The sequence below is a fragment of the Prionailurus bengalensis genome, chromosome F2 (assembly GCF_016509475.1).
Source record: "Prionailurus bengalensis isolate Pbe53 chromosome F2, Fcat_Pben_1.1_paternal_pri, whole genome shotgun sequence".
NCBI classification, from domain to species: Eukaryota; Metazoa; Chordata; class Mammalia; order Carnivora; family Felidae; genus Prionailurus; species Prionailurus bengalensis.
The window spans coordinates 82697728-82716296 of NC_057353.1; the positions used below are offsets into that span (position 1 = coordinate 82697728).

The 18569-nt window shown below is 67.3% G+C and overlaps 1 protein-coding gene and 1 long non-coding RNA gene across 5 annotated transcripts; one reads left to right on the forward strand and one right to left on the reverse strand.

Moving 5' to 3' along the window:
• Positions 1-1389: 1389 nt before the first annotated feature.
• On the reverse strand, positions 1390-15501 carry FAM83H (family with sequence similarity 83 member H). Of its 4 annotated transcripts, none has more exons than XM_043601981.1 (5): positions 14500-15501; positions 7169-7630; positions 6170-6334; positions 5971-6095; positions 1390-5773 (listed from the first exon to the last, which is right to left on the reverse strand). In XM_043601981.1, the coding sequence occupies exons 1-5, from the start codon at positions 15121-15123 to the stop codon at positions 2992-2994; spliced, it is 4158 nt and encodes a 1385-aa protein (XP_043457916.1). In that variant the 5' UTR covers positions 15124-15501; the 3' UTR covers positions 1390-2991. The 4 variants fall into 4 exon arrangements, with proteins under 4 accessions (XP_043457916.1, XP_043457919.1, XP_043457918.1 ...); XM_043601984.1 differs by lacking the exon at positions 14500-15501 and adding an exon at positions 10849-10980; XM_043601983.1 differs by lacking the exon at positions 14500-15501 and adding an exon at positions 7739-10585.
• Positions 11171-16721, forward strand: LOC122495905. The gene is made up of 3 exons (XR_006300639.1): positions 11171-11336; positions 13060-13160; positions 16652-16721. It is a non-coding gene; the product is annotated as an uncharacterized LOC122495905 (long non-coding RNA).
• Positions 16722-18569: the final 1848 nt, after the last annotated feature.

The following is an 18569-nucleotide window of genomic DNA, read 5'->3' on the forward strand; positions in this document are numbered from 1 at the left end:
TCCCTGTTCATCTTTTGTCCTCAGTGAGGGACTCCCTCCGAGGCCACGGAGTCCACCCCCTTCCGAGGACCCGAATGTCTAGTATAGAGTCTATGAGAAGCTGCGTGGCCCCCCTCTGCCCAGCGCCCAGTGCTTTCTCTCTAGGCTCACGTCACCAAAGGCTGGCCCGGGGGTGGGGGGGGGGGGGCTCCTTGGGTCCAGCTTCCCGTCCTCTGTCCACAAATGCTCTGGGGACTGCGTGGTGCCCATCAGAGGGACCGTGCTGTCCCCAGGGGTTCCTGGAAGGGCAGGGGCTCGTGCACCTGCTGCCTGGATGCAAGCCATCACACGACTGCGTTTGTGACCCTGAGCCAGAGTAAAAGTGGAAGAGATGTTGGGGTGGTGCCCCGGGGTACAGCTCCTGACTGGCTGTTGTTGCTGACCCCAGCCACCTCTGTCACCAACAGTGACTGGCAGCTGGTTTGTCCTGGCGGGGGGTGGGTCCAGGGTGTGGGAGCTGAAGAGACCCAAGGAGCCTGGTGGGCACCTGTCTCATGGCTCCAGGGTGCCTGGCACCACACCTGACCCTGGGCAGGGGTTGGAACACAGGGGAGGCTGTTTTCCGGCTGCCTGGTGGCAGCTCCCAGTCTAAAGGGTGCGGCCTTTGCTGTGCTGGGGGCGGGGCTGCTCGCAGCAGGAGCTGTGAGCTCCTGGAAAAGCTGGGGGCCGCCGGGGGAGGCATAGGAGGGAAGGGCCAGGAGGGCTGGCCAGGCCGGGGGGGGGGGGGGCCCACAAGAGAGAGAAAGCAGAACAGGATTTGGGAGGAGGCCAAGAGGGGCGGCAAGGATAAATGCTCAGGTCCAGGCTCGGAGGTAAGCCAGCCACGGAGGGGGCAGCGTGTCGAGGTCCTAGAGTCCCCAGCTGATGGACAGGGGGGCGGATGAGGCCCTGGGAAGTGGCACGGCGGCCCAGAAAGGAGCAGGCGAGGCCCCAGGAAGTCCACCCCTGCGAACACAGACCTGGGGGCCCTGAGAGGTCCAGACATCCGGGCACCCAGCGCAGGGGAGGCTGGGAAGTGTGTGTGGGCTCAGTGACCCGGATCCCCCAGGGGCGCACCAGTGAGGGGCGCAGGGCTGGTGGAAGTGGGGAGCGGGAGTAGTGGGCTAAAGCAGTTTGGCCCTGAATGGGAGCCGGTCACGATCACGGTCACGGTCACGGGAGAGGGCTGAGGTGGAAGGAGTCTTTCTTCGAGGTTAGGGGATGTGGGAGAGGTGTTTGCGGTACAGGCGGGCAGGTGGGGGTCTTCCGTGGTCCCCACAGGGATGGGCGGTGGAGTCCAGAGGGACATCTGAGAAGTTCACGGGACTAAAGTTTGCAACGTACAACTGGGCGATCATAGGTATTTAGGAATGTGTTGGAAAATCTTGTGTTTTATTGTTAACACCGAAATGTGCAGGGTCACATTTGAGATGTTATTCGGCACCACGCAGAGGACGCACACAGGAGGCTGCCAGGGCTCCCCCTTGGCAACAGGCCGGCACCAGGAGGGTGCAAGCGGACTTATCAGCAAGTGCGGCCAGGCCAAGGGCACTGCAGCGCATCTGGCTCCTGGGGGACCTTTTCCGCCTGGCCCAAAGTCCCTGCTGTCACCTCACCTGGCTTGTGGTTTTGGTAACCAGACTGAGCTGCTGAGGAGCAACTGTCCCCCCAGCCTCCCTCTCCTGCCACGTGGAGTCACAGTACTGCCTTTGCTCAGTGACCTCGTGTGTCCAGTCCTTCCCTGGTCCGAGTGACTGCCGTTTCTTATACTTAAACCCCCAAAACTGTTGCACAAACACTGCACAATGTTAAAACTTACAGCAGGGGTCTTCCTCAGCATTTGGTGCCAAAATGTGTCATTCCAAACGAAAGTCACTCTCCACAGGTGAAAAAGACACAAGAAAGGTCGGCAGGGAAACTCCGATCTCGTGGGTTGGTGACAAAGAAGAAAGGAGCCAGAACGGGGCGGACTTGGGGTCGGCTGGGACCTGAACCAGAACCCTCACCCGTGAGTACTGGCCTGGCACTCCACATCCAGCCCTTCTCGGGCTGGCCTCATCCACCCGAAGGGTTTTGTGCTGCAAAACTCAGAGCTCTTACCCCTCACCAGGTGCTGGCTGGAGCACGGCCAGGATGTGGCCAGGCCTGCCTCAGTTCTCTTGGCAGGGCAGTCTCTAGGGTCCTCTGTGCCCCCATCTGCCAGTGGCCCAGCAGACAGGACAGCGCCTCCTGAGGGACCGCCTTTGGGTCTGGCTCCACCCCCATCACGCGTCACCCACAAGCAGCTCTGTCCCCACAGGGAGAGGATGGGCGGCTACGAAAGGTACCAGGAGGCAGAGAGGGAGGCAGTGAGGAGAGCAAGCAGGGCTCGAAGTGAGACCTGAGCCACCTGTCTTGGTGAGGGGGGGGGGGGGGACACACCGGGCTCTGGGGAGGGGGGAGGCTGAGGGAGAGGGGCTGGGGCTGCCGGGAGCCGGGGGAAAGAAGGACCGCCAAGCAGCAGCAGAGCGGGGAGGCAGTGAGCAGAGGGGAACCCTGAGACACGGAAGCCCTGAGACGTGAGGCCCCCAAAGAATGGGGGGCTGAGGTGCATAGATGGCCCCCCAGGAAGATGGGGGCCGAGGCAGAAAGAGGCGGGCCCCCCAAAAGGTGGGGGCCTAAGGCACAAAGAGATGAAGCCCTGAGGCGAATGAAGGTCTACAGGGGACCTGAAGCTCAACCAGGTGGTGGAGGCAGAGGAATCTGAAGGGGGAGGCTCAGGGCACAGGGGTGGGCATGGAGCCGGAGGCGCAGGGCAGTGAGGGGCTGGAGCCCCAGAGGGGAGAGGCCAGAGGCAAAAGGCAGGCCTGCCGCTGGGTGAGTTTGGGCGGCCCTGCCCCCCCCCCCCCCCCCCCCCCGGGAGAGCAGGTGCTCTGCCTGGTGGGTGGCAGTGACGCAGGCACCTGGACCTGGGCTGCTGCTGGGCCAGGAGACTCACTTCTTGCTTTTGAAGGTGCCCAGGATCTTGGGCATGAACTTGCCCACCTTTCTGTCCCTGGTGTCCTCCTCTGCAGGGGCCTCCCCTGTTGCCCCCGTGCCCCCAGCCTCTTCCTTTTTGCAGAAGACCTCGAATCGGCTGTAGACGCGTTTCTCTTTGCGCATGCTCTCCATGCGACGCAGCAGCCGGTCGCGCTCCTCCGCGCTGGCGGGCATCGTGCGGCTCAGCCTGCCCTGTGTCCCCGGGCTGTCCGAGCGGAAGATGGCAGAACATTTGTCCTTGTCGGACATGTCCGGGGCCAGGCCGCCGGCAGCTGGTGAGCGGCCTAGTTCGGGACTGCTGTGAGCCAGGCCCGGGGCCGGGGCCCCGCGGTGCTTCTGGCCGTGGGCGCTGATCTGCTCCAGAATGGCTTTCGTGTCATCCCGCAGGTTGCTGCTGTACAAGGCATTGGCCGTGGCGGAGGTCATGCGCGCCCGCGGGCTCCGCTCGTCACCGGCGGCAGCCTCAGCGCTATCACCCCTGCCCAGCGACGGCCGCCGGGGGCTCTCTGGCTGCCCGTTCTCCTGTGGCGCTGGGAAGCCGCCCTCATCCTCCGTGCGCCGCTCACCCTTGGGGCTCAGCAGCTGGCGGAGGCGCAGGGAGCCCTTGCGCAGGACTTCCATGGGGCCGCCGGCCGGCTCCTCCGCGGTCCCCGTCTTGGGAGACTCCCCGGAGAAGGTAAGGGTGAGGCTGCCTCTGCGCTCCGGCACGGGGGGCACGGGGCTGCCCCTGCGCTCGGGCAAGGGGGGCACGGGGCTGCCCCTGCGCTCGGGCAAGGGGGGCACGGGGCTGCCCCTGCGCTCTGGCACAGGAGGCACGGGGCTGCCCCTGCGCTCGGGATAGGCCGAGGTGGGGCTCCCTTTCGGCTCAGGGTAGGCAGAGGTGGGGCTCCCTTTTGGCTCAGCGTGGGGCGCCTGGCGGGCGCCTCCCTCCAGCGGGGGGCTGTCCCGCCCTTGTGGGGAGGAGGAACGGCCCTGGGCAGAAAGGTAGCGAGAGGGCAGCCGGTCGGTGCCGCTCCGGCCCAGCGTGTCTAGCAGCTGGGTGGCAGTGAGCGTGGCCGCTCCGGGCTGCCTCTCGGCCTCCTGATGCAGCCGCTGTGCGAAGGAGTCGCGCAGGTCCAGCAGGCAGCTCTCCAGGCTGCGGCGCTCGCTTCCTGCGCCGCCCGGCGCCACCACCTCCTCCCGCCACGCCTGGGACACGACAGCCTTGCTGTGGCTGGCGACTGTGACCGGAGCCCCCGCCCCTCCGGCATCACGCGCCGGGCCCTTGTATTTCTCCAGGAGCTCGGCCACCTTGGCGGAGGTGGCGGAGCGCACGGCCTCGCCGCCGGGACCCAGCGTCTCGCTGACCGTCTGCTCCTTGTGCAGCAGCTGCACCTTCTCCGCGGTGGCCGTCGTGGCCCCACCCGCGCCCTCGGCCTGCGAAGCGCTGAAGATCAGCGAGGAGCGCAGGCGCGAGCTGCGCTGCACCAGCGGGTTCAGGCGCGAGCGGAAGGAGTCCTGCTTGGCCAGGCCCGCCTCCTCCGGGCCCTCGCGCTCCAGGCCGTCGCCACCGCCCTTGGCCGGGAAGAGTGCGGGCCCGCGGGAGGCCGAGGGGAGCAGGTCCCCGGGGGCCACTCGTCCCCCGGGCACCAGAACATCGTCTTCGTAGGCCTCGGCCTCCATGGGTACCGGCAGGCCCTCGTCGGCCGCGTCCTCGCCATGGCAGCCGCTCAGGTAGGAGGCCAAGCGCCAGTGCCGCAGCCCGGCCCGCCCCTCAGGGCCGCCCCTGCGCTCGGGCTCCGCGTCGGGCGCGGCCTCCGGGCCCAGCCTCGCCACCGCCTGGCACGGGAAGCGCTGGCCAAGGTTGGGGCGCGGGGCCCCGCCGGGTTCCAGGCCGCGGGGCCCGGGGCCCAAGGCGGGGTCCGAGCCGTGGCGCACCTCGCGCGACGCGCTGGACGGCACGTAGTCCAGCCGCTGGTGTCCGTCCGGGCCGAGCTCGGGGAAGCGTGGCCCGCCCCCCAGCGCGAGGTCGTCGTGGTCGCCGAAGCCGGGGCGGCCGGCGCGCAGCTTCTCGAACAGGCCCTGAGGGCGCGCCGGCGCCAGCTGCGGGTCCCACTGGTAATGCTGCTGGTAGAGCTGGTCGCGGTGGAAGTGACTGGTCTGGAAGCGGAAGTCGTCACCGTGGCTGAGGAACGTCTGCCGCGACACCTGCCGCGCGGCCGCGAAGTTCTCCACCGCGCCCGCGCCGTCGGCGGCCGCGTAGCTGTGCCGCTTGAAGGCGTCCATCTCCAGATGCCGGGCCTGGAAGAAGCCGCGCGGGCCCGCGAGCTCCCCGCCCGGTCCCGCCTCGGCGTCCAGCCGCCGCGACAGCGGCCGCAGCCCCGCGTGCGGCTCCAGGGCTCCCGCGGGCATCCGCGTGGGCTCCTCCCGGCGGAAGGCCGACAAGAAGTGGCGGTCGGGGTCGAGGAAGGAGGGGAAGCCCAGGCCCTCTTCCCGGGGCGGCGGGAACAGGAGGTGCGCTCGCTTAGAGAAGGAGAAAGGGGTCGGCGCCCCGGTCACCTGGCCGCCCATAAGGGGCCCAGCCCCCGCGTACGGAGCCAGGGCGTAAGCGTCCATGCGGGCCAGCGCCCCGGCCGAGGGCACCAGCGGCTCGGACTGCGCGAAAAGGATGCGGAACTCCTCATCGAAGCTGGAGACCAGCTCGCCTTGGAACACGTGCGCCAGGCTTCGGTGGATCTTCTCGAAGGACCACATAAAGCTGCGGGCGGGGCGGGGCGGGTCAGGGGCGGGGCCAAGCAGCCGCGAGGGCCGCAGAGCCCCCACCTGCGGCCCGCCCCGGAAGCGTGAAGCCTACCAGAACCCCGGGGCGGAGGCGCGTCAGGGGCTGTGGGACCGGGGCTTCTGCAGGGGAGGCCCTTAGGTGGGGAGGTGCTGGGGCCGCGGGGCCGGGCGCACCTGTAGCTCCCACTCATGACCACGGCGCAGTCCACCAGCAGGAACTTCTCCTTCACGTGGCCCTTGAAGGACTTCCCAGTGCGGCAGTAGTAGGTGGGGCCCGCCACAGTGCGCACACGCAAGAACTGGGGAGCGAGAGGCGTCAGGTCTGTGCGCGGGAGTCTCCCACCTCCCTCCCCGCCCCCTCTCTGTCACTCACATCCACGTGGTGCAGGTTGACACGGCACTTGTCGGCCATGTCTAGGAAGTGCTGCGCGTTCATCTCATCCAGGAGGATGTAGACCGGGACGCGGCGTGCCGCTGCCTCCAGCACTTCCCCAAGCAGGTCCACGTCGGTGAACATGTCCATCACCACGGCCACCACCTGCAGGGGTCGAGTTAGGGACAGAGGACAGACCCCTCTGCTGTCCCCACCATTCTCTGGCCATACCTGCATGGCCCGCACGGGGGCCTCTGGATCTCCCACAAACACTGCAAATTGTCCTCTAGCCCGTCCCAGAGGAGAGCAGGGACCCTGTCGGGGAACAGGGCTGGGGAGGAAAAGGCCTATCATGGGGGGCTGTGGGGCTGCTGGCGGGTGGGTGGCCCATGATGGCCGGACAGGGCCTTCTAGGCAGGCACAGAGGGCCCACCTCCTTCTGGGAAGGGGCAAAGGCAAACGAAAGCCCTGTGACAGCCCCCCGCCACCCCACCCCATAGACGGCGGAGCCCAGGCTCTAGTGCTGCCCGGGGTGCAGAGGGCAGTTGGGGTCTTTAGCTCAGGACCCGTGGCCCCCACCTCCAAGATTTACCAGGCTTCCTTTGCTGTTTGCCACCTGTTTGGTGGGGGTAAGAAGCCCTCAGCTGGGGCAAAGTTAAAACTAGAGAGACTTTTCTGAACCATAAATCCAACCAGGAGACGTGCGCAGCCATCCCAGAGCCCCTGAGTTTCTGGACACTGGCCAGGACCACCGGCAAGCAAGCCTGTGCAGCATGCAGCCTGCAATAACCAGACCCTTGGTGACCCCCAAAGTTGTCAGCCGGGGAGCCCTCGCTGGTGCTTGAAGGCTGGAAAGGCGCGGCCAGCCACCCTGGCCTCACCCTTGCCCCCGAAGCTGGGCTCGCTCATATTTCTTCCACCTGCACGCTCCTCCTCATGCTTCAGGGTCCAGCTCGGGCTGCCCTTCCCCCACGGTCCACCCAGCCCATGACAGCGCACCTGCTGGGCTGAACGGATCATCCTTCGAGCCTCATCCTTGATGCTGGGGCTGTCAGGCGGTGGTGGCTGCACCAGGGTGGTAACCTCAGTGCCCTGGAAGCCGAAGGTCAGGGGCCAGCCTAGGTCGAGTTCGGGCACTGCCTGGTCTGAGTTCATGGGCCAGTAGGTGCCTGAGGAGCCATCCATGTCCACATTGGGAGGACTGCCTTCAGGGGGCTCTCGAGCAACATGCTGTGGGGGCCGCAGGTGACGGCTCACATGCTCCAGCTCCTCAGGGCACAGGAAGGCAGGTGCCCCCTCGGACGCCAAGAAGCGGCTGTAGGCCTCTGGCCCGCCCTCAGCCAGGGCGTCCACCGCCAGGCGGTAGTACTCTTTGTAGTGAGGCGGCAGGTACCCAGGTGCCAGCGGGTTGTCCCCCTGCGAGGAGCTCTGGGAGCGACGGGCCATGTCGGGGCCAGCGGCCTGGGAGGGGCGGGGAGACACGTTACTGGGGCAGGGGCTCCGTGCCCACCCCCCCCCCCCAGCAGACACACCCTCTGTAGAAAAGGGCTGGTGGAGTGCAGGCCATACCTGCAGGCCTTCCAGACACGCCTGGACCCAGACTGCCCCCCAGCTGGGGCAGGCCAGCAGAGCGCCCAGGCACAGGCCCGCCCCCGGCCCCGTCTCCTGTTGTTCCGTGCTGGCTGGGCCCTTGCTCCGGCCAGGACCTCAGGAGTGCTTGCAGCCTGGTTTCCCCGCAGGGGTTCCGGCTGCACGCAGACCCCGCTCAGGGTTATTTTAGGAACTCTGTGACCCAGGCACCTCTTTGTGGGCCCTTCCTCCATAGAAGAAAATCAGTATTTTATGATTATTGTTATAAGGAAAACACGATCCAGACCGGATTCTTTATTATAGTCACTTTTTCCTTCTGCCTTTGGCATTAACGTATTTTCGTGGGCCTCTGGCATTGTGTGTACCGACCAGTCGGGCGGCCCCCCGCCTGTGTCTGTCCGCAGTGCAGGGGGCTGAGAGGGGACCCAGGGCCACTCACTGCCTCTCTGGCTCATTATCTCCCCTGGAAAATGCAGCTGTCAGGGTCGACCCGATACCACACCTGGCCCAACACGAGCTCAGCACACAAACTCGTCACTACTTTTGTCCCAGGACTCGGCGTGAAGCTCAAGAACTTCCTATGGGGGAACCCCATCCTATGGGTCACCGTGAGCCCCACAGCCCATTCACGGACTTCACAGCCCTTGCAACTCTGACCCCTGCCCACCGGGACCACTTGCTTCCCTCTGGCCCACCCCTCCACTGTTTTTAGCCACTATTTATTTCCAGATAAAATCTCCCGAGCGCCCCCCCTCCCACCCCCAGCAGATGTGGGCAGCGGTGGTCTTCCCAAGTCCCCGGTCATGCCCTGCTTCTCGCTGTGTTCCAGGTGAAATCAGAGCCCTTTGCTGTGGCCGTCAGGCTCATCCTGGGCTCCAAATGTGCCTCCCCGTCCTCACCACTTGCCCCAACCTCACAATGACACCCAAGCCAGGCGTGGCCCGCTCCAGTCCACCTGCTCCCCGAGGGCCCGTGGGGACCTAGGCTGGGAGGAGCTACCATTAGCTCCGGAAGGCCACGTGGGGGCCGCTTTTGGATCCACAATCGCCAGAACTGCCCGGATGCCCTGGAAGGAGAGCCCCACGCACTGCCCACCCCACCGAGGCTGCAACTTGGGGCTGGGACTGAGCTGGATTTCAGATCCCGCCCGGCTCACGGGTTCCTGGATGCCGGTCCTGCGAGACTCCCCGGTGTGCCCTGCTCAGCAGGAGCGGCGGGTGACGCAGACTGGATGGGGTCACTGGGCAGCCAGGGAACATTGGGACCAAGACTGTTGTGTGCGGTGACCTGAGGAAACTTTCCTGTCCACCTTCGGTGACAGGCTGAGCATGATGTGAAGGTTAGGTAGGGGGGCCTGTCCACCTTCTGGGGTGGGGGACAAGCTAACCCGAAGGTGGGAGGGGGGTACTTCTCCGTGCCATCCCGTCCACATCCAGCAGATGCTACCTGGTGTATTAAGGAAAAGTTCTTTGGACACTCCCTCATGGGGGCACCACCCTCTGGTGTGGTTACATACAGGATCCCCATGCTGTCCTCATAGCCGGACCACGTTAAAGAACAAGGTGCAGGCCTGTCTGTAGTGGGGCCTCCCACTGTGCCTGACCCCGGGGCTGGGCGGGGGGTGGGGGGTGGGGGGTGTGGTGGTGGTGCGTGTCTCACACAGTATCTGACAGAGGGTGGTTCTGGGCAGACACTGTGGACCTGGCTGTATGGGGTCAGTGTTGGGCCAGGCAGGGCTTGGGGGCACTTTCCTGCTCACTACATTTGAGAGGGAGCACTTCCCAAGGTGGGGAACCACAGAAGGGACCCCGCCCCCTGCACTTTACTCGGAAGGGGATTCAACACAACCTGTCCAGGCTGCCTGCAATGGGGGGGGGGGGGGGGGGGAATCCCATGATGAACAAGGAGCCAGCTCATCCGCCAGGGCCCACCAGGAAGGGGGTGCCCATCCTGAGTGACCACACCGGTGACCCTGCATGGCCTCACGCCATAATACATCCATAATCCAATGACCTTAGTCCTTTCACTTTGCACACCCCTGAACTGTGGACCGGGCAGAGGCCGCTCTCCAGCCCCCTCTGGGGAACCCGACGTCCTCCGCAGGCCTGCCCTAAGGGAGGGAGGGGCACTATCCCACCCAAGCCCATGACTCAGCAGGGATCTGCACCTCCGCTGCTGACCTCTGACCTCTGACACAAGGCCGACAAATCCTCCAGGGCCCTCAGGGCTCTAGGAGCTTTCAGAGCAGTGGGTCCTTCCCACCTGGGCACGAGGTGGGTTTTCTAAGTGACGGGAAGGAGGGAAGGCTCTGGGGCTAATGCACACGAGGTGACCCCGGGCTCCGTGCGGACGTGTGCGGGAGGGTCACCGCAGGAAGCATGTGGAAGCGTTAGGCATATGGAGGCGGGGGCGCGGGAGGGGGGCGGGGGTCGGCCCGATGGGACTCACGGACTGGAAGTTGGCGAGTCGTAGTTTTCGGGGTGTGCCCCGCAGGACCGAAAGGGATTACTGCACCCAAGGAGTCAGCGACCGCCCAGGCCTGGCGTCCCCTCCACCCGCCCCAGTTCGGGACTCCGGGCGCGAGGGGACGCGGGCCTCCCGCTCTCCCTGCGCTCCACGCAGGAAACCAGACCGCCTGGGCCACCCCAGCCGTCCCCAGGCCCAGGCGCCCCCAGGGAAGGGGTCAGGCCGGGCCCGGCACTCTCCCCAGGCTCCAGCTAGGCCGCGAGGGAGGGAGCGAGCGCGGATGGCCTCGGCAACCCCCCACCCCCACCCGGCCCCTTCCCACTCGGCCCCTGCCGGGCCGGCGTCGTGCGAGGGCGCGCCCGTCCACCCCGGCACACGCGGCCTCGGCGCCCTCCGCTCCCCGCCCGGGCCCACCTGGCCGGGCCCCCGCGCTCCCGCGGCCCCGCTGCCGGCCTCGCGGCCCCGGCCCAGGTGCGGGTGGGAGCGCCGCCCAGGTGAGGCCGCGCCGAGGGGCGCCGAGCGCGCCGACCCCGCCCCGCGGGCCCGGCGGCGGCCTCCCCCTCCCCCCCCCCACTCCCCTCCGGCGCGCCCCGCCCCGCTCGAGCCGGGGGAGGGGGCCCTACCTGGCCAGGTGCGCGGGGTCTCGGGACAAGGGCAGCAGGAGCCGACCGCCGCCCAGCGGCCTCGCGGTCCGGTCGGTCCGGCAGCCACTCCCTGTCGCGGCCCGCCCGCCGCGCGGCCTGATTCACGCGCCCGCCCCCGCCCCGCCCGCCGCTCCCGCCGCCGGCCTGCCCGGGCAGCACCTGGGGGCGGGGCGGCCCCACCCGCGGCGCGCCCGCATTCCGCCGCCCGCCGCCGCCGCCCGCGCGCCCCCGGCCCCCGGCCCCCGCCGCGCCCCCCGGCCCCGCGCCCCCGGCCGCCCCGCCCCCCGCGGCCCGCCGCCCCCGGGCCCCATCCGCCCGCCCCAGCTCCGGGTCCCTACGCCTGACCCCTGACCCTCGCCCCGGAAGTCGAGGTGACTCGGAAGTTCCGGCTCGGTCGCTAGGAAACGGGTCGGCCCGACGTGCGGGGCGGGGCTTCTCGCCCGGGCCTGCGAGTTGGGGGGAGGCAGGTGAGGCAGGTGAGGTCGCGGGGGCGGTGTCGAGCCCGGGGCGGGCCCGGGCCCGGGGACCCTGCGAGCGCCGGGGGTCCCCCGCCACGCTCGAGCGCCCGCTAACCTGATACCCTCACGGAGGACCCACCGCCGCCGCCCCGCACACAACACTCCCAAGTACCTGGGCCCCCACTGGCACGCAGGGACGCTGCGGTCATAGACACCCCCGCCACCACCACACACTCACGTACACCGACCCTCTCCCCACACCTATAGACCCTCCCAGGCCAATGCCCCCTCTGTAGGTTGGACCCCCCAAGAACAGAGGGACCCGCACAGGGACCCTGCGGGCACAGGGGCCTCTGCACACACCCACCTCCACAGGCACATGGGGTCCACACACGCTTACCTCCCTCTGCACCCATGGGGACCCACCACGGGGACCCCTGCACGCTTAGGGGAACCTACGTGCACACCACCTCCACATGCCTGTTACCCAGGCACACACCAACGTCCACCCACACACGTAAGAGACGCCCGTGCACTTGGGAAGCCCTCACACACCGGCCCCACACGCAGACAGGGGACCCCGCCTCGGCTGATCCCCCACGCACACAATTCCACAAGCATCAGGACCCTCCCCCACAGACCCGCGCCGGTGTTCAGGACCCCACGTGAACACCGGGAGTCCTCCGCCCAGCAGGCACCTGCTAGTACTACTCCACACGGACAGGGGCCCCTGGATGCACGCACTGACATCCTCAAAGCAGCCCTCGGTCCCCCCCCCCCCCAAACACTGCAGATCTTTGCCCCAGTCCCCCATCAGACTCCACTGAAGTCCCCTCACCCCCTTAGGCCCTGCCCTGTGGTCAGCCATGTGTCCGAGCCAGGTCCCCTGTCCAACTGTCCAAGGCTTCCCCCTTCCCCCCCTTCCCCTCCCTCTTCCTGCCGGTCTCTGCTCACCTTCCTCCGTGTCCCTCTTGCCACATGACCCCGTTTTCTGGGTCAGTTTCACTAATTCCTTCCCCAAACACTGTGAGACACCAGCAGCGCAAGTGGCACGCACACGGGCCCGGGGTCACACCAGGGCCCATGCAATGCTACCGTGAGTCACCTGTCCATGGGGGGCGGCAAGGGGACCCGACCCACCCTGGGCCAAGGAGACCTCCCGGGAGGAAATAAACTCTGGGGTCAGCCGCCTGGACTAGGGAGAAAGGCAGTGCTTCCAGGCCCCGACAGGAACACCTGCCAGGGCGGAAACAAGAGCGGGTTGGGGTCACAGAAGTGTCAGTGTTGTGGGGGGGCTGGGGGCAGTGGGGGGAGCACGGAGGCTTTAGTGGAGCAGGACTGAGCTGTGCGTTAGGAGGAAGCTTGTCCCGCTGGCCGCCCAGTGGTTTGGAGCAGGGACGTAGGTTCCGGACACCCAGCGCTGGGGGTGCCGGTCAGGGCCTGGGAACCAAGGATGGATGAGCCAGGGGGTGGAGACAGCAGGTGAACAAGGGCAAGGGGGTGAGCTGTGGCTGGATGTTCTTGTCGCGCACTCCCCCTGAGCTGCTGGGCGCACACCAGCCAGTGGCCAGGGGCAGGCAGGTGGGCCAGGAAGCCGGAGGGAAGCTGTGTTCGGGGCGGGGCGGGGGGGGGGTCCACACAGGCCCAAGTCCGTGCGCGAAGCTGGTCCTTGCTGCCGCTGCCACTCTAAGCACACACTCCTTGACCTTTCCTCCCCGCCCCCCCGCCCCAGGAGAATGAGCAGCAAGAAGGGGGGAGCCAAAGCCGCACCGTCAGGGAAGCGGCAGACATCCGTCCCTGGAGCCAGGCCGGGAGCCCCGAGAGCCATTGCCGGTACGTGAGCCTGATCTCCGGGCACCTCCACCCAGACACCGGCTTGTGAGACCCTCTGCGCAGCCACCGGGGATGGTCTGAGAAGACCCTTCCCCCTGAGAGTGGCTTTCAGGGGACCTCTGAGATGGGCTTGGGTATGACAGACTGAGGGTTCAGGGCTCACCAGTCCGTTCCAGGCCCTGACCCTGAGACTTGCACCCCCGGGCTGGGACTGGGGAGCAGTGCGTGGAGGAGCACAGCTTGAGACCGCTCGGTGACAATTCGCGCTGGGGATCCTCAGGCTAAGTGTGTGGTCCGCTCTGACCCTCTGTTCCACCTGGGCCATCGGCTGCTTTTCCCTGCCTGCTGCTGCTCTCTCGGGCCACCCTCTCCATAGCCACTTCCAGGCTGAATGGTGACCGCTTGCCCTTGGCTCAGCCCTGCCAGGGGCCGGGAGGGGCACCTCCCCCCAGCCCTCGTCCTTCCCTTCTCTGAGTCCCACGTCTTCTCTGTCGTCTTCTCTGTCGTCTTCTCTGTCGTGGCGTTCGTCTGAGTTGTCTACTTAGCCGCCGGCCTTCCCGGCGGCGGTTCTGGGTCCCTCCAGCTCCCAGCCTGCACCAGGGGTCTGTGGTGGATAATGGAGCACCCACCCTGTTCCCCAGATGCGGCCCCTCTGCTTGGAGGGGGGCGGTCCAAGTCCCTGGACCCCAGAGGGCTCACAGAGCACATGACCTGCCGGGACGGTTGGGACGGTGGTGACTACTCTTCATGTCAAGCCGGGGTCAGACCCTAGTTTCCCAAAATAGCCCCAGCGGCGTCTGAGGAAGCAGCCTTTCTGGAATGAGGATGACAGGCTGAGGGCCGCACGCTGCCTCTGTGATCTCAAGCCCTGGGAGCACACACTGCAGTAAACAGTGGAGGCAGGGCCAGCAGGCCTGGAGGCCGCGTTGGGGGCGTGGGGGCAGGCATGTCCTCGCTTCCGCTGCCTGCTGACTGTCCACCCGGGTCCCTGCTGCAGGTGACCCTGTGTACCCCGACACTGCCCCAGACGGCTCCTGCAGCCACCTGTCCTGGCCCAGCTGGCCAGGACACCCGGGTCCTCTGTGGGAACACCTCTGCCTCAATTTCCCTGAACAAATGTCCCGGGACGGCTTGCCGTCGCACGGTCTTTGTAGCGCCCTGTGCCGTGGGCACCAGCCTCGACTTGCAAATACGAAAACGGGCCCACGGTTAGCCCGCAGCCACCCCGGCCGCAGCACACACAACAGCAGGCGGCCGGCCCTCGGCGGGTACCTGTGAGCTGCCTGCACGGTCACCACACCCCCACGCGTCGTCCGGAGCCCCCCCTCCACCCCCTTACCTGGCCTTGGGTCTGCAGCACCTCAAGGCCCTCGCTCCGGAGTTGCTCCAGGGCCATGGCCAGCTCCAGCCCCTCCACGCGAACCCAGGCCTGCTGCTCCTGCAGCTGCTCCCTCCACAGCTGCTCCTCCTGCCACAGCTGCTCCCTCCACAGCTGCTCCTCCTGCCACAGCTGCTCCCTCCACAGCTGCTCCTCCTGCCACAGCTGCAGCTGCAGCTGCACCTGCCGCCGCCGGTCCTCCAGCAGCAGCTGCTCCTGGGCCAGGCACAGCTGGACCTCGTGGAGCCTCAGCAGCTCGGGACCCAGGCCCGGGGCCAGGCCCCCCGCTCCACAGCCTTCCATGTCCGCAGGGGGGACTAACACCAGCTCGGACCCCAGAGCGGTGGCCTGCACTGGCCGCTCGGCTACTTGTGGCCGCTCTGGCTCGGCCACCCTGGGGTGTCCCTGGGCAGCTGGCTTGTTGCTGGTCACGTGCCCTGCAGGGGCCACCCCCACCTCGTCCCGAGGGCCCCCTGCGGCAGGGGGCGGGGGCTTGGCCTCAGGGCCCTGCTGACCCGAGGCCTGCTGTGCCTTGCCCGCCCTCCTGGCTCGGGCTCTTCGAGCCCGACTTCGTCTCCCCGACATGGCCCGCGATCCGGCGCCTTTTACCCGGTGTCTGCTGCCCCGGGGCCCTAGCTCATTGCGGGCCAGCCTTGATCAGGCGGGCTCAGGGGCCATCCCCGGGAGGCCACAGTGGGTCCTCCGCTCCTGCCCTGCCCCTTGGCTGGTGTCTGTGATGCGGCGGCTCCGGGCCCTGGCTCTGCCTGTGGGGCTCACGGGCCCCGCTCGTTGGGCTGGGCCACGCTGGGGAGTTTATAGGGACTCCGGCGGCGTGGTGGCTCACCCAGGCGCGAGGGCTGACTAACGTGCTGACACAGGGCGCAGGACTTTACAGGCCACAGGCCTCGTTGGCCAGACTGGGAGGGAGACTGAGAAACTGGCGGAGGTGACTCGGCAACCAGATCGCAGGCTGTGTGTAGCGAGTCTGGTCCTGCCCTGGGCGGGCAACAGTGCCTCCGCCCCCCACCGCCCACCCCTGCCCCCGCCCCACCCCTGGTCCAGCTCAGGGCCGGCCGGCCGGGCCAGGCCGGGAGCTGCATCCCAGCCTGACCACAGAGAGTCCCAACCCAACTGGCATGGGAGGCTCCAGATCACACTGAGCACCCTGGCAACCCCCTCCACCCCCCAGCCGGCCAGAGGGTCCCCACAGGGGCCCACGCTTGCCTGGGGTGCTCTGTGGAGGTGACAGAGCTGTTCGCCCAGAGTGGTGGCCTCTTGGGGGGGGGTGCTGGCACTCAGTGGGGGCTGACTGGAGAGGTGGGGCCTTGAAAGGCATTTTGTGGACTGACATGAGGTAGTAAGCAACAGTCCATCCTGCCCTGGGGTGGGGCCGTGGCTCTGGAAGCCTTGCGCTTGGGGGTCCAGCTGCCCTGCCCACAGAAGCAAAGGCCTTTGGATCCCCAGGGACGGACCTTGGCTGGTGGGGGGGGGGGTGCACAGGGCCGGACGAGTGCTGGCGTCCCCCGGGGCTTCCTGTTGGGAGGAGGCCCCAGACGGCCTCCTCCCCAGCCCTCCTCCCCAGCGTTTCCCCAGCCTGGGGCCGCTGACTCACACCCACGCCCAGGGCCCCATCCCAGCCGGCTCTGCCACACTGGCTTGACCGGTTTGCCTCGCCCAGCCCTGCTGGGAGCACCCTCTTCGTCCTCCCGCTCGGCCCTCGCCCCTGAAGCTTCGTGGGAGCACAGGCGGACACACAGGGAGTAGGGCCTACGCGACCGACGCGGCACCAGATGCGGGCGGCCCTAGGGGTGGAGCAAACAGCGGCTCCTCCTCCCGGAGGCTTCGCAGCACCTGGGCTCGCGGGAGCTGGGGCCTCGGGACCCAGGTGCAGGGGCGGCCCTGCCTGCCGGGCTCACCGGCGCCCCCGCGCGGCAACCCCAGGGACGATGCTCTGCTTTCCGTGGAGGGCTGGCCCCCGGGGTGGGCGCTCCTTAAAGGCGGGAGGCAACTTGCTTAGCCAGGAGGTGACTGCACTCGGTGCAGAGTCGCCTCCCGAGGTTGAGGGGAGGGGGAGGGTCCACGTTTCGACCGCGCTGACCGCCCCCTCCCCCAGGGAAGCCGGGAGCGCACCGCCAGCCGCCAGGGCAGAGGGAGACCGGCCCGCAGGCCGAGGCCCCCGCAGGTGAGAGCCTGGGGGCCGGCGGGGAGGGGGAGGACCGGGGGGTGGGCTGGCGGGGAAGGGGCTGCCCTGGGCCGGGACGCGCGTGGCCAGCATGCACGGGAGTGCGCGCGTGTGTGCGAGTGTGAGCGTGCATGCGCGCGGGGGCTCGTGCAGCCGCGCGGCCCTCCCGGGAGCAGGCGGCGCGCGAACCCGGGCCCTCCCTCCCTCTGATGCCTCCGGCCTCCTGCTTTCCCGGGGAGGTGAGGGCTGGGCGGGGTTGGCTCCGTGCCCGCCTCCCAGGGGCGCGGCCTCTCGGGAGTCCCTCTCCCTCCTGCCTTTAACTCCCTGTGGTCGTGTCCGTCCCTCCTCAGCTCCGGCGGCCGGCGGGGGTCCCGGGGCCTGGAGGGAGGCACCGCCTTAGTGTCCCACCGGGCCTCTCCTGCTCACTCTTGGGCGCCTGCGCCTGGGGCCCCGTCCCAGGCCGTCTTCCCTCGCACAGCCTCCGCTGCCGTCTATGGGCACTGACTTCCAGGGCTATGTCTTTACCAAACCGCCCTCCTGTGCGCGATCCCCTCCCTATTCGGCTCAGCCCCCCAGCCCTCTCCTGGGTGTCCTCCAACTCGCCAGCGCATCCAAGGGTAGACCCTTCCTCTCTGCTGTCCAGTCTCCCAAGACTGCTCCCTGGTGACCTGAGCCAGAGCCCTCGTGCCCACGGAGAGCTCTTCGTGTTCTCGGTTTCTTTCCCTCCCCTGGCCCTGGTCTTTTTGCCTCCCGAGTCCCATTTTGCTTCTAGTCTAGTCCCCGGAGGGCGAGCGGGCTCACACCCCACACAGACCCGGTCTTGTGCGGGTGGTGCTGGCCTGGCTCCAGGATGAACTCCCAGCACCGCACCCACACACCAAGGGCCAGGACAAGGAGCCTGACCTTGTCCTGAGGACAGGGGCGGACCACAGAAGGTTTGTGAAAGCTAATGGTTTTATAAAAGCTATATATGCCCGATGTATTCGTCATGGTTCTGGATTACGTACAGAAGGAACATATTCTATGCAGTTTAAGTAGAAATGGAATGTACTGGAAGGATATTCATTAGCTGGGGATTTGGGCTGGGAAAGAGGCAGACGTGATCGGGAGTACAGGACGCGGGCAAGGTCAGACCCTGGACGAAGGCTGCGTAGGATGTCCCTTCTGTCACTGGAAGCCAGTGCTGGCTGGACTGGACTCTGGAGCCCCACGGAGAACTGTCTCTGCTGAGCCCGTGGCCTGGTGTGACTTTTCCAAGACTCCCGGGGAGAAGCTGTCCACACTTAGGTCACACTCTCAGTGTCAGGGGAAGGAGGAACAGACGTCATTCCCTGCCTTCTGTTTCGGTTTCCGGAGCGGGCAGCGGGCTCCCACCGAATTCTCCGGAACAGCACCCAGTCTGACAGGGTGGGAGTCCTGAGCCTCCAGCAGGCCCTGCCACTCGTGTCTGAGGCCAGCTGTTCTGGGGCGCGGGATGAGACCCGACGGGCCCCTGCACTGTGTCTTTCTGCTGTGAGCCGTGGGTTGGGACTGGCACTGGGGGTTAGCAGGTCTGCGCACATGGCACCGTGAGCAGAGGAGGCGGCCCAGCAGGAGCCTCCCCGTGGGCACCCACGTCAGCCAGAATAAATGGCGTCCCCTTGGCACGGAAGTGTGTTCGGGCCTGGGCACCCGGAGGGGAGGGTGTGCGTGGCCCTGCCCTGCTGCCGGGGGCATGTGGCTCCTGAGCCCTGGGACAGTCTCTGCGTCCGTTTGCTAAGCCAGAGCTGCCTCTGCAGCCGGAGGGGGGGAGGGCGGGGGGGGGCGGCCACAGGGGGGAGCACAGGAGTGTTCTCACGCTCTGGGTTTA

Bases quoted from the DNA above. Each gene is read 5' to 3' on its own strand.
- FAM83H (XM_043601981.1), bottom strand. From the start codon at position 15,123: ATGTCGGGGAGACGAAGTCGGGCTCGAAGAGCCCGAGCCAGGAGGGCG. The intron at 7,631-14,499 runs GTAAGGGGGTGG...CGCCCCTCCCAG, and splicing joins TGCTGCAGACCCAAGGCCAG to GCCGCTGGCCCCGACATGGC. The intron at 6,096-6,169 runs GTGAGTGACAGA...CTCGCTCCCCAG, and splicing joins TCAACCTGCACCACGTGGAT to TTCTTGCGTGTGCGCACTGT.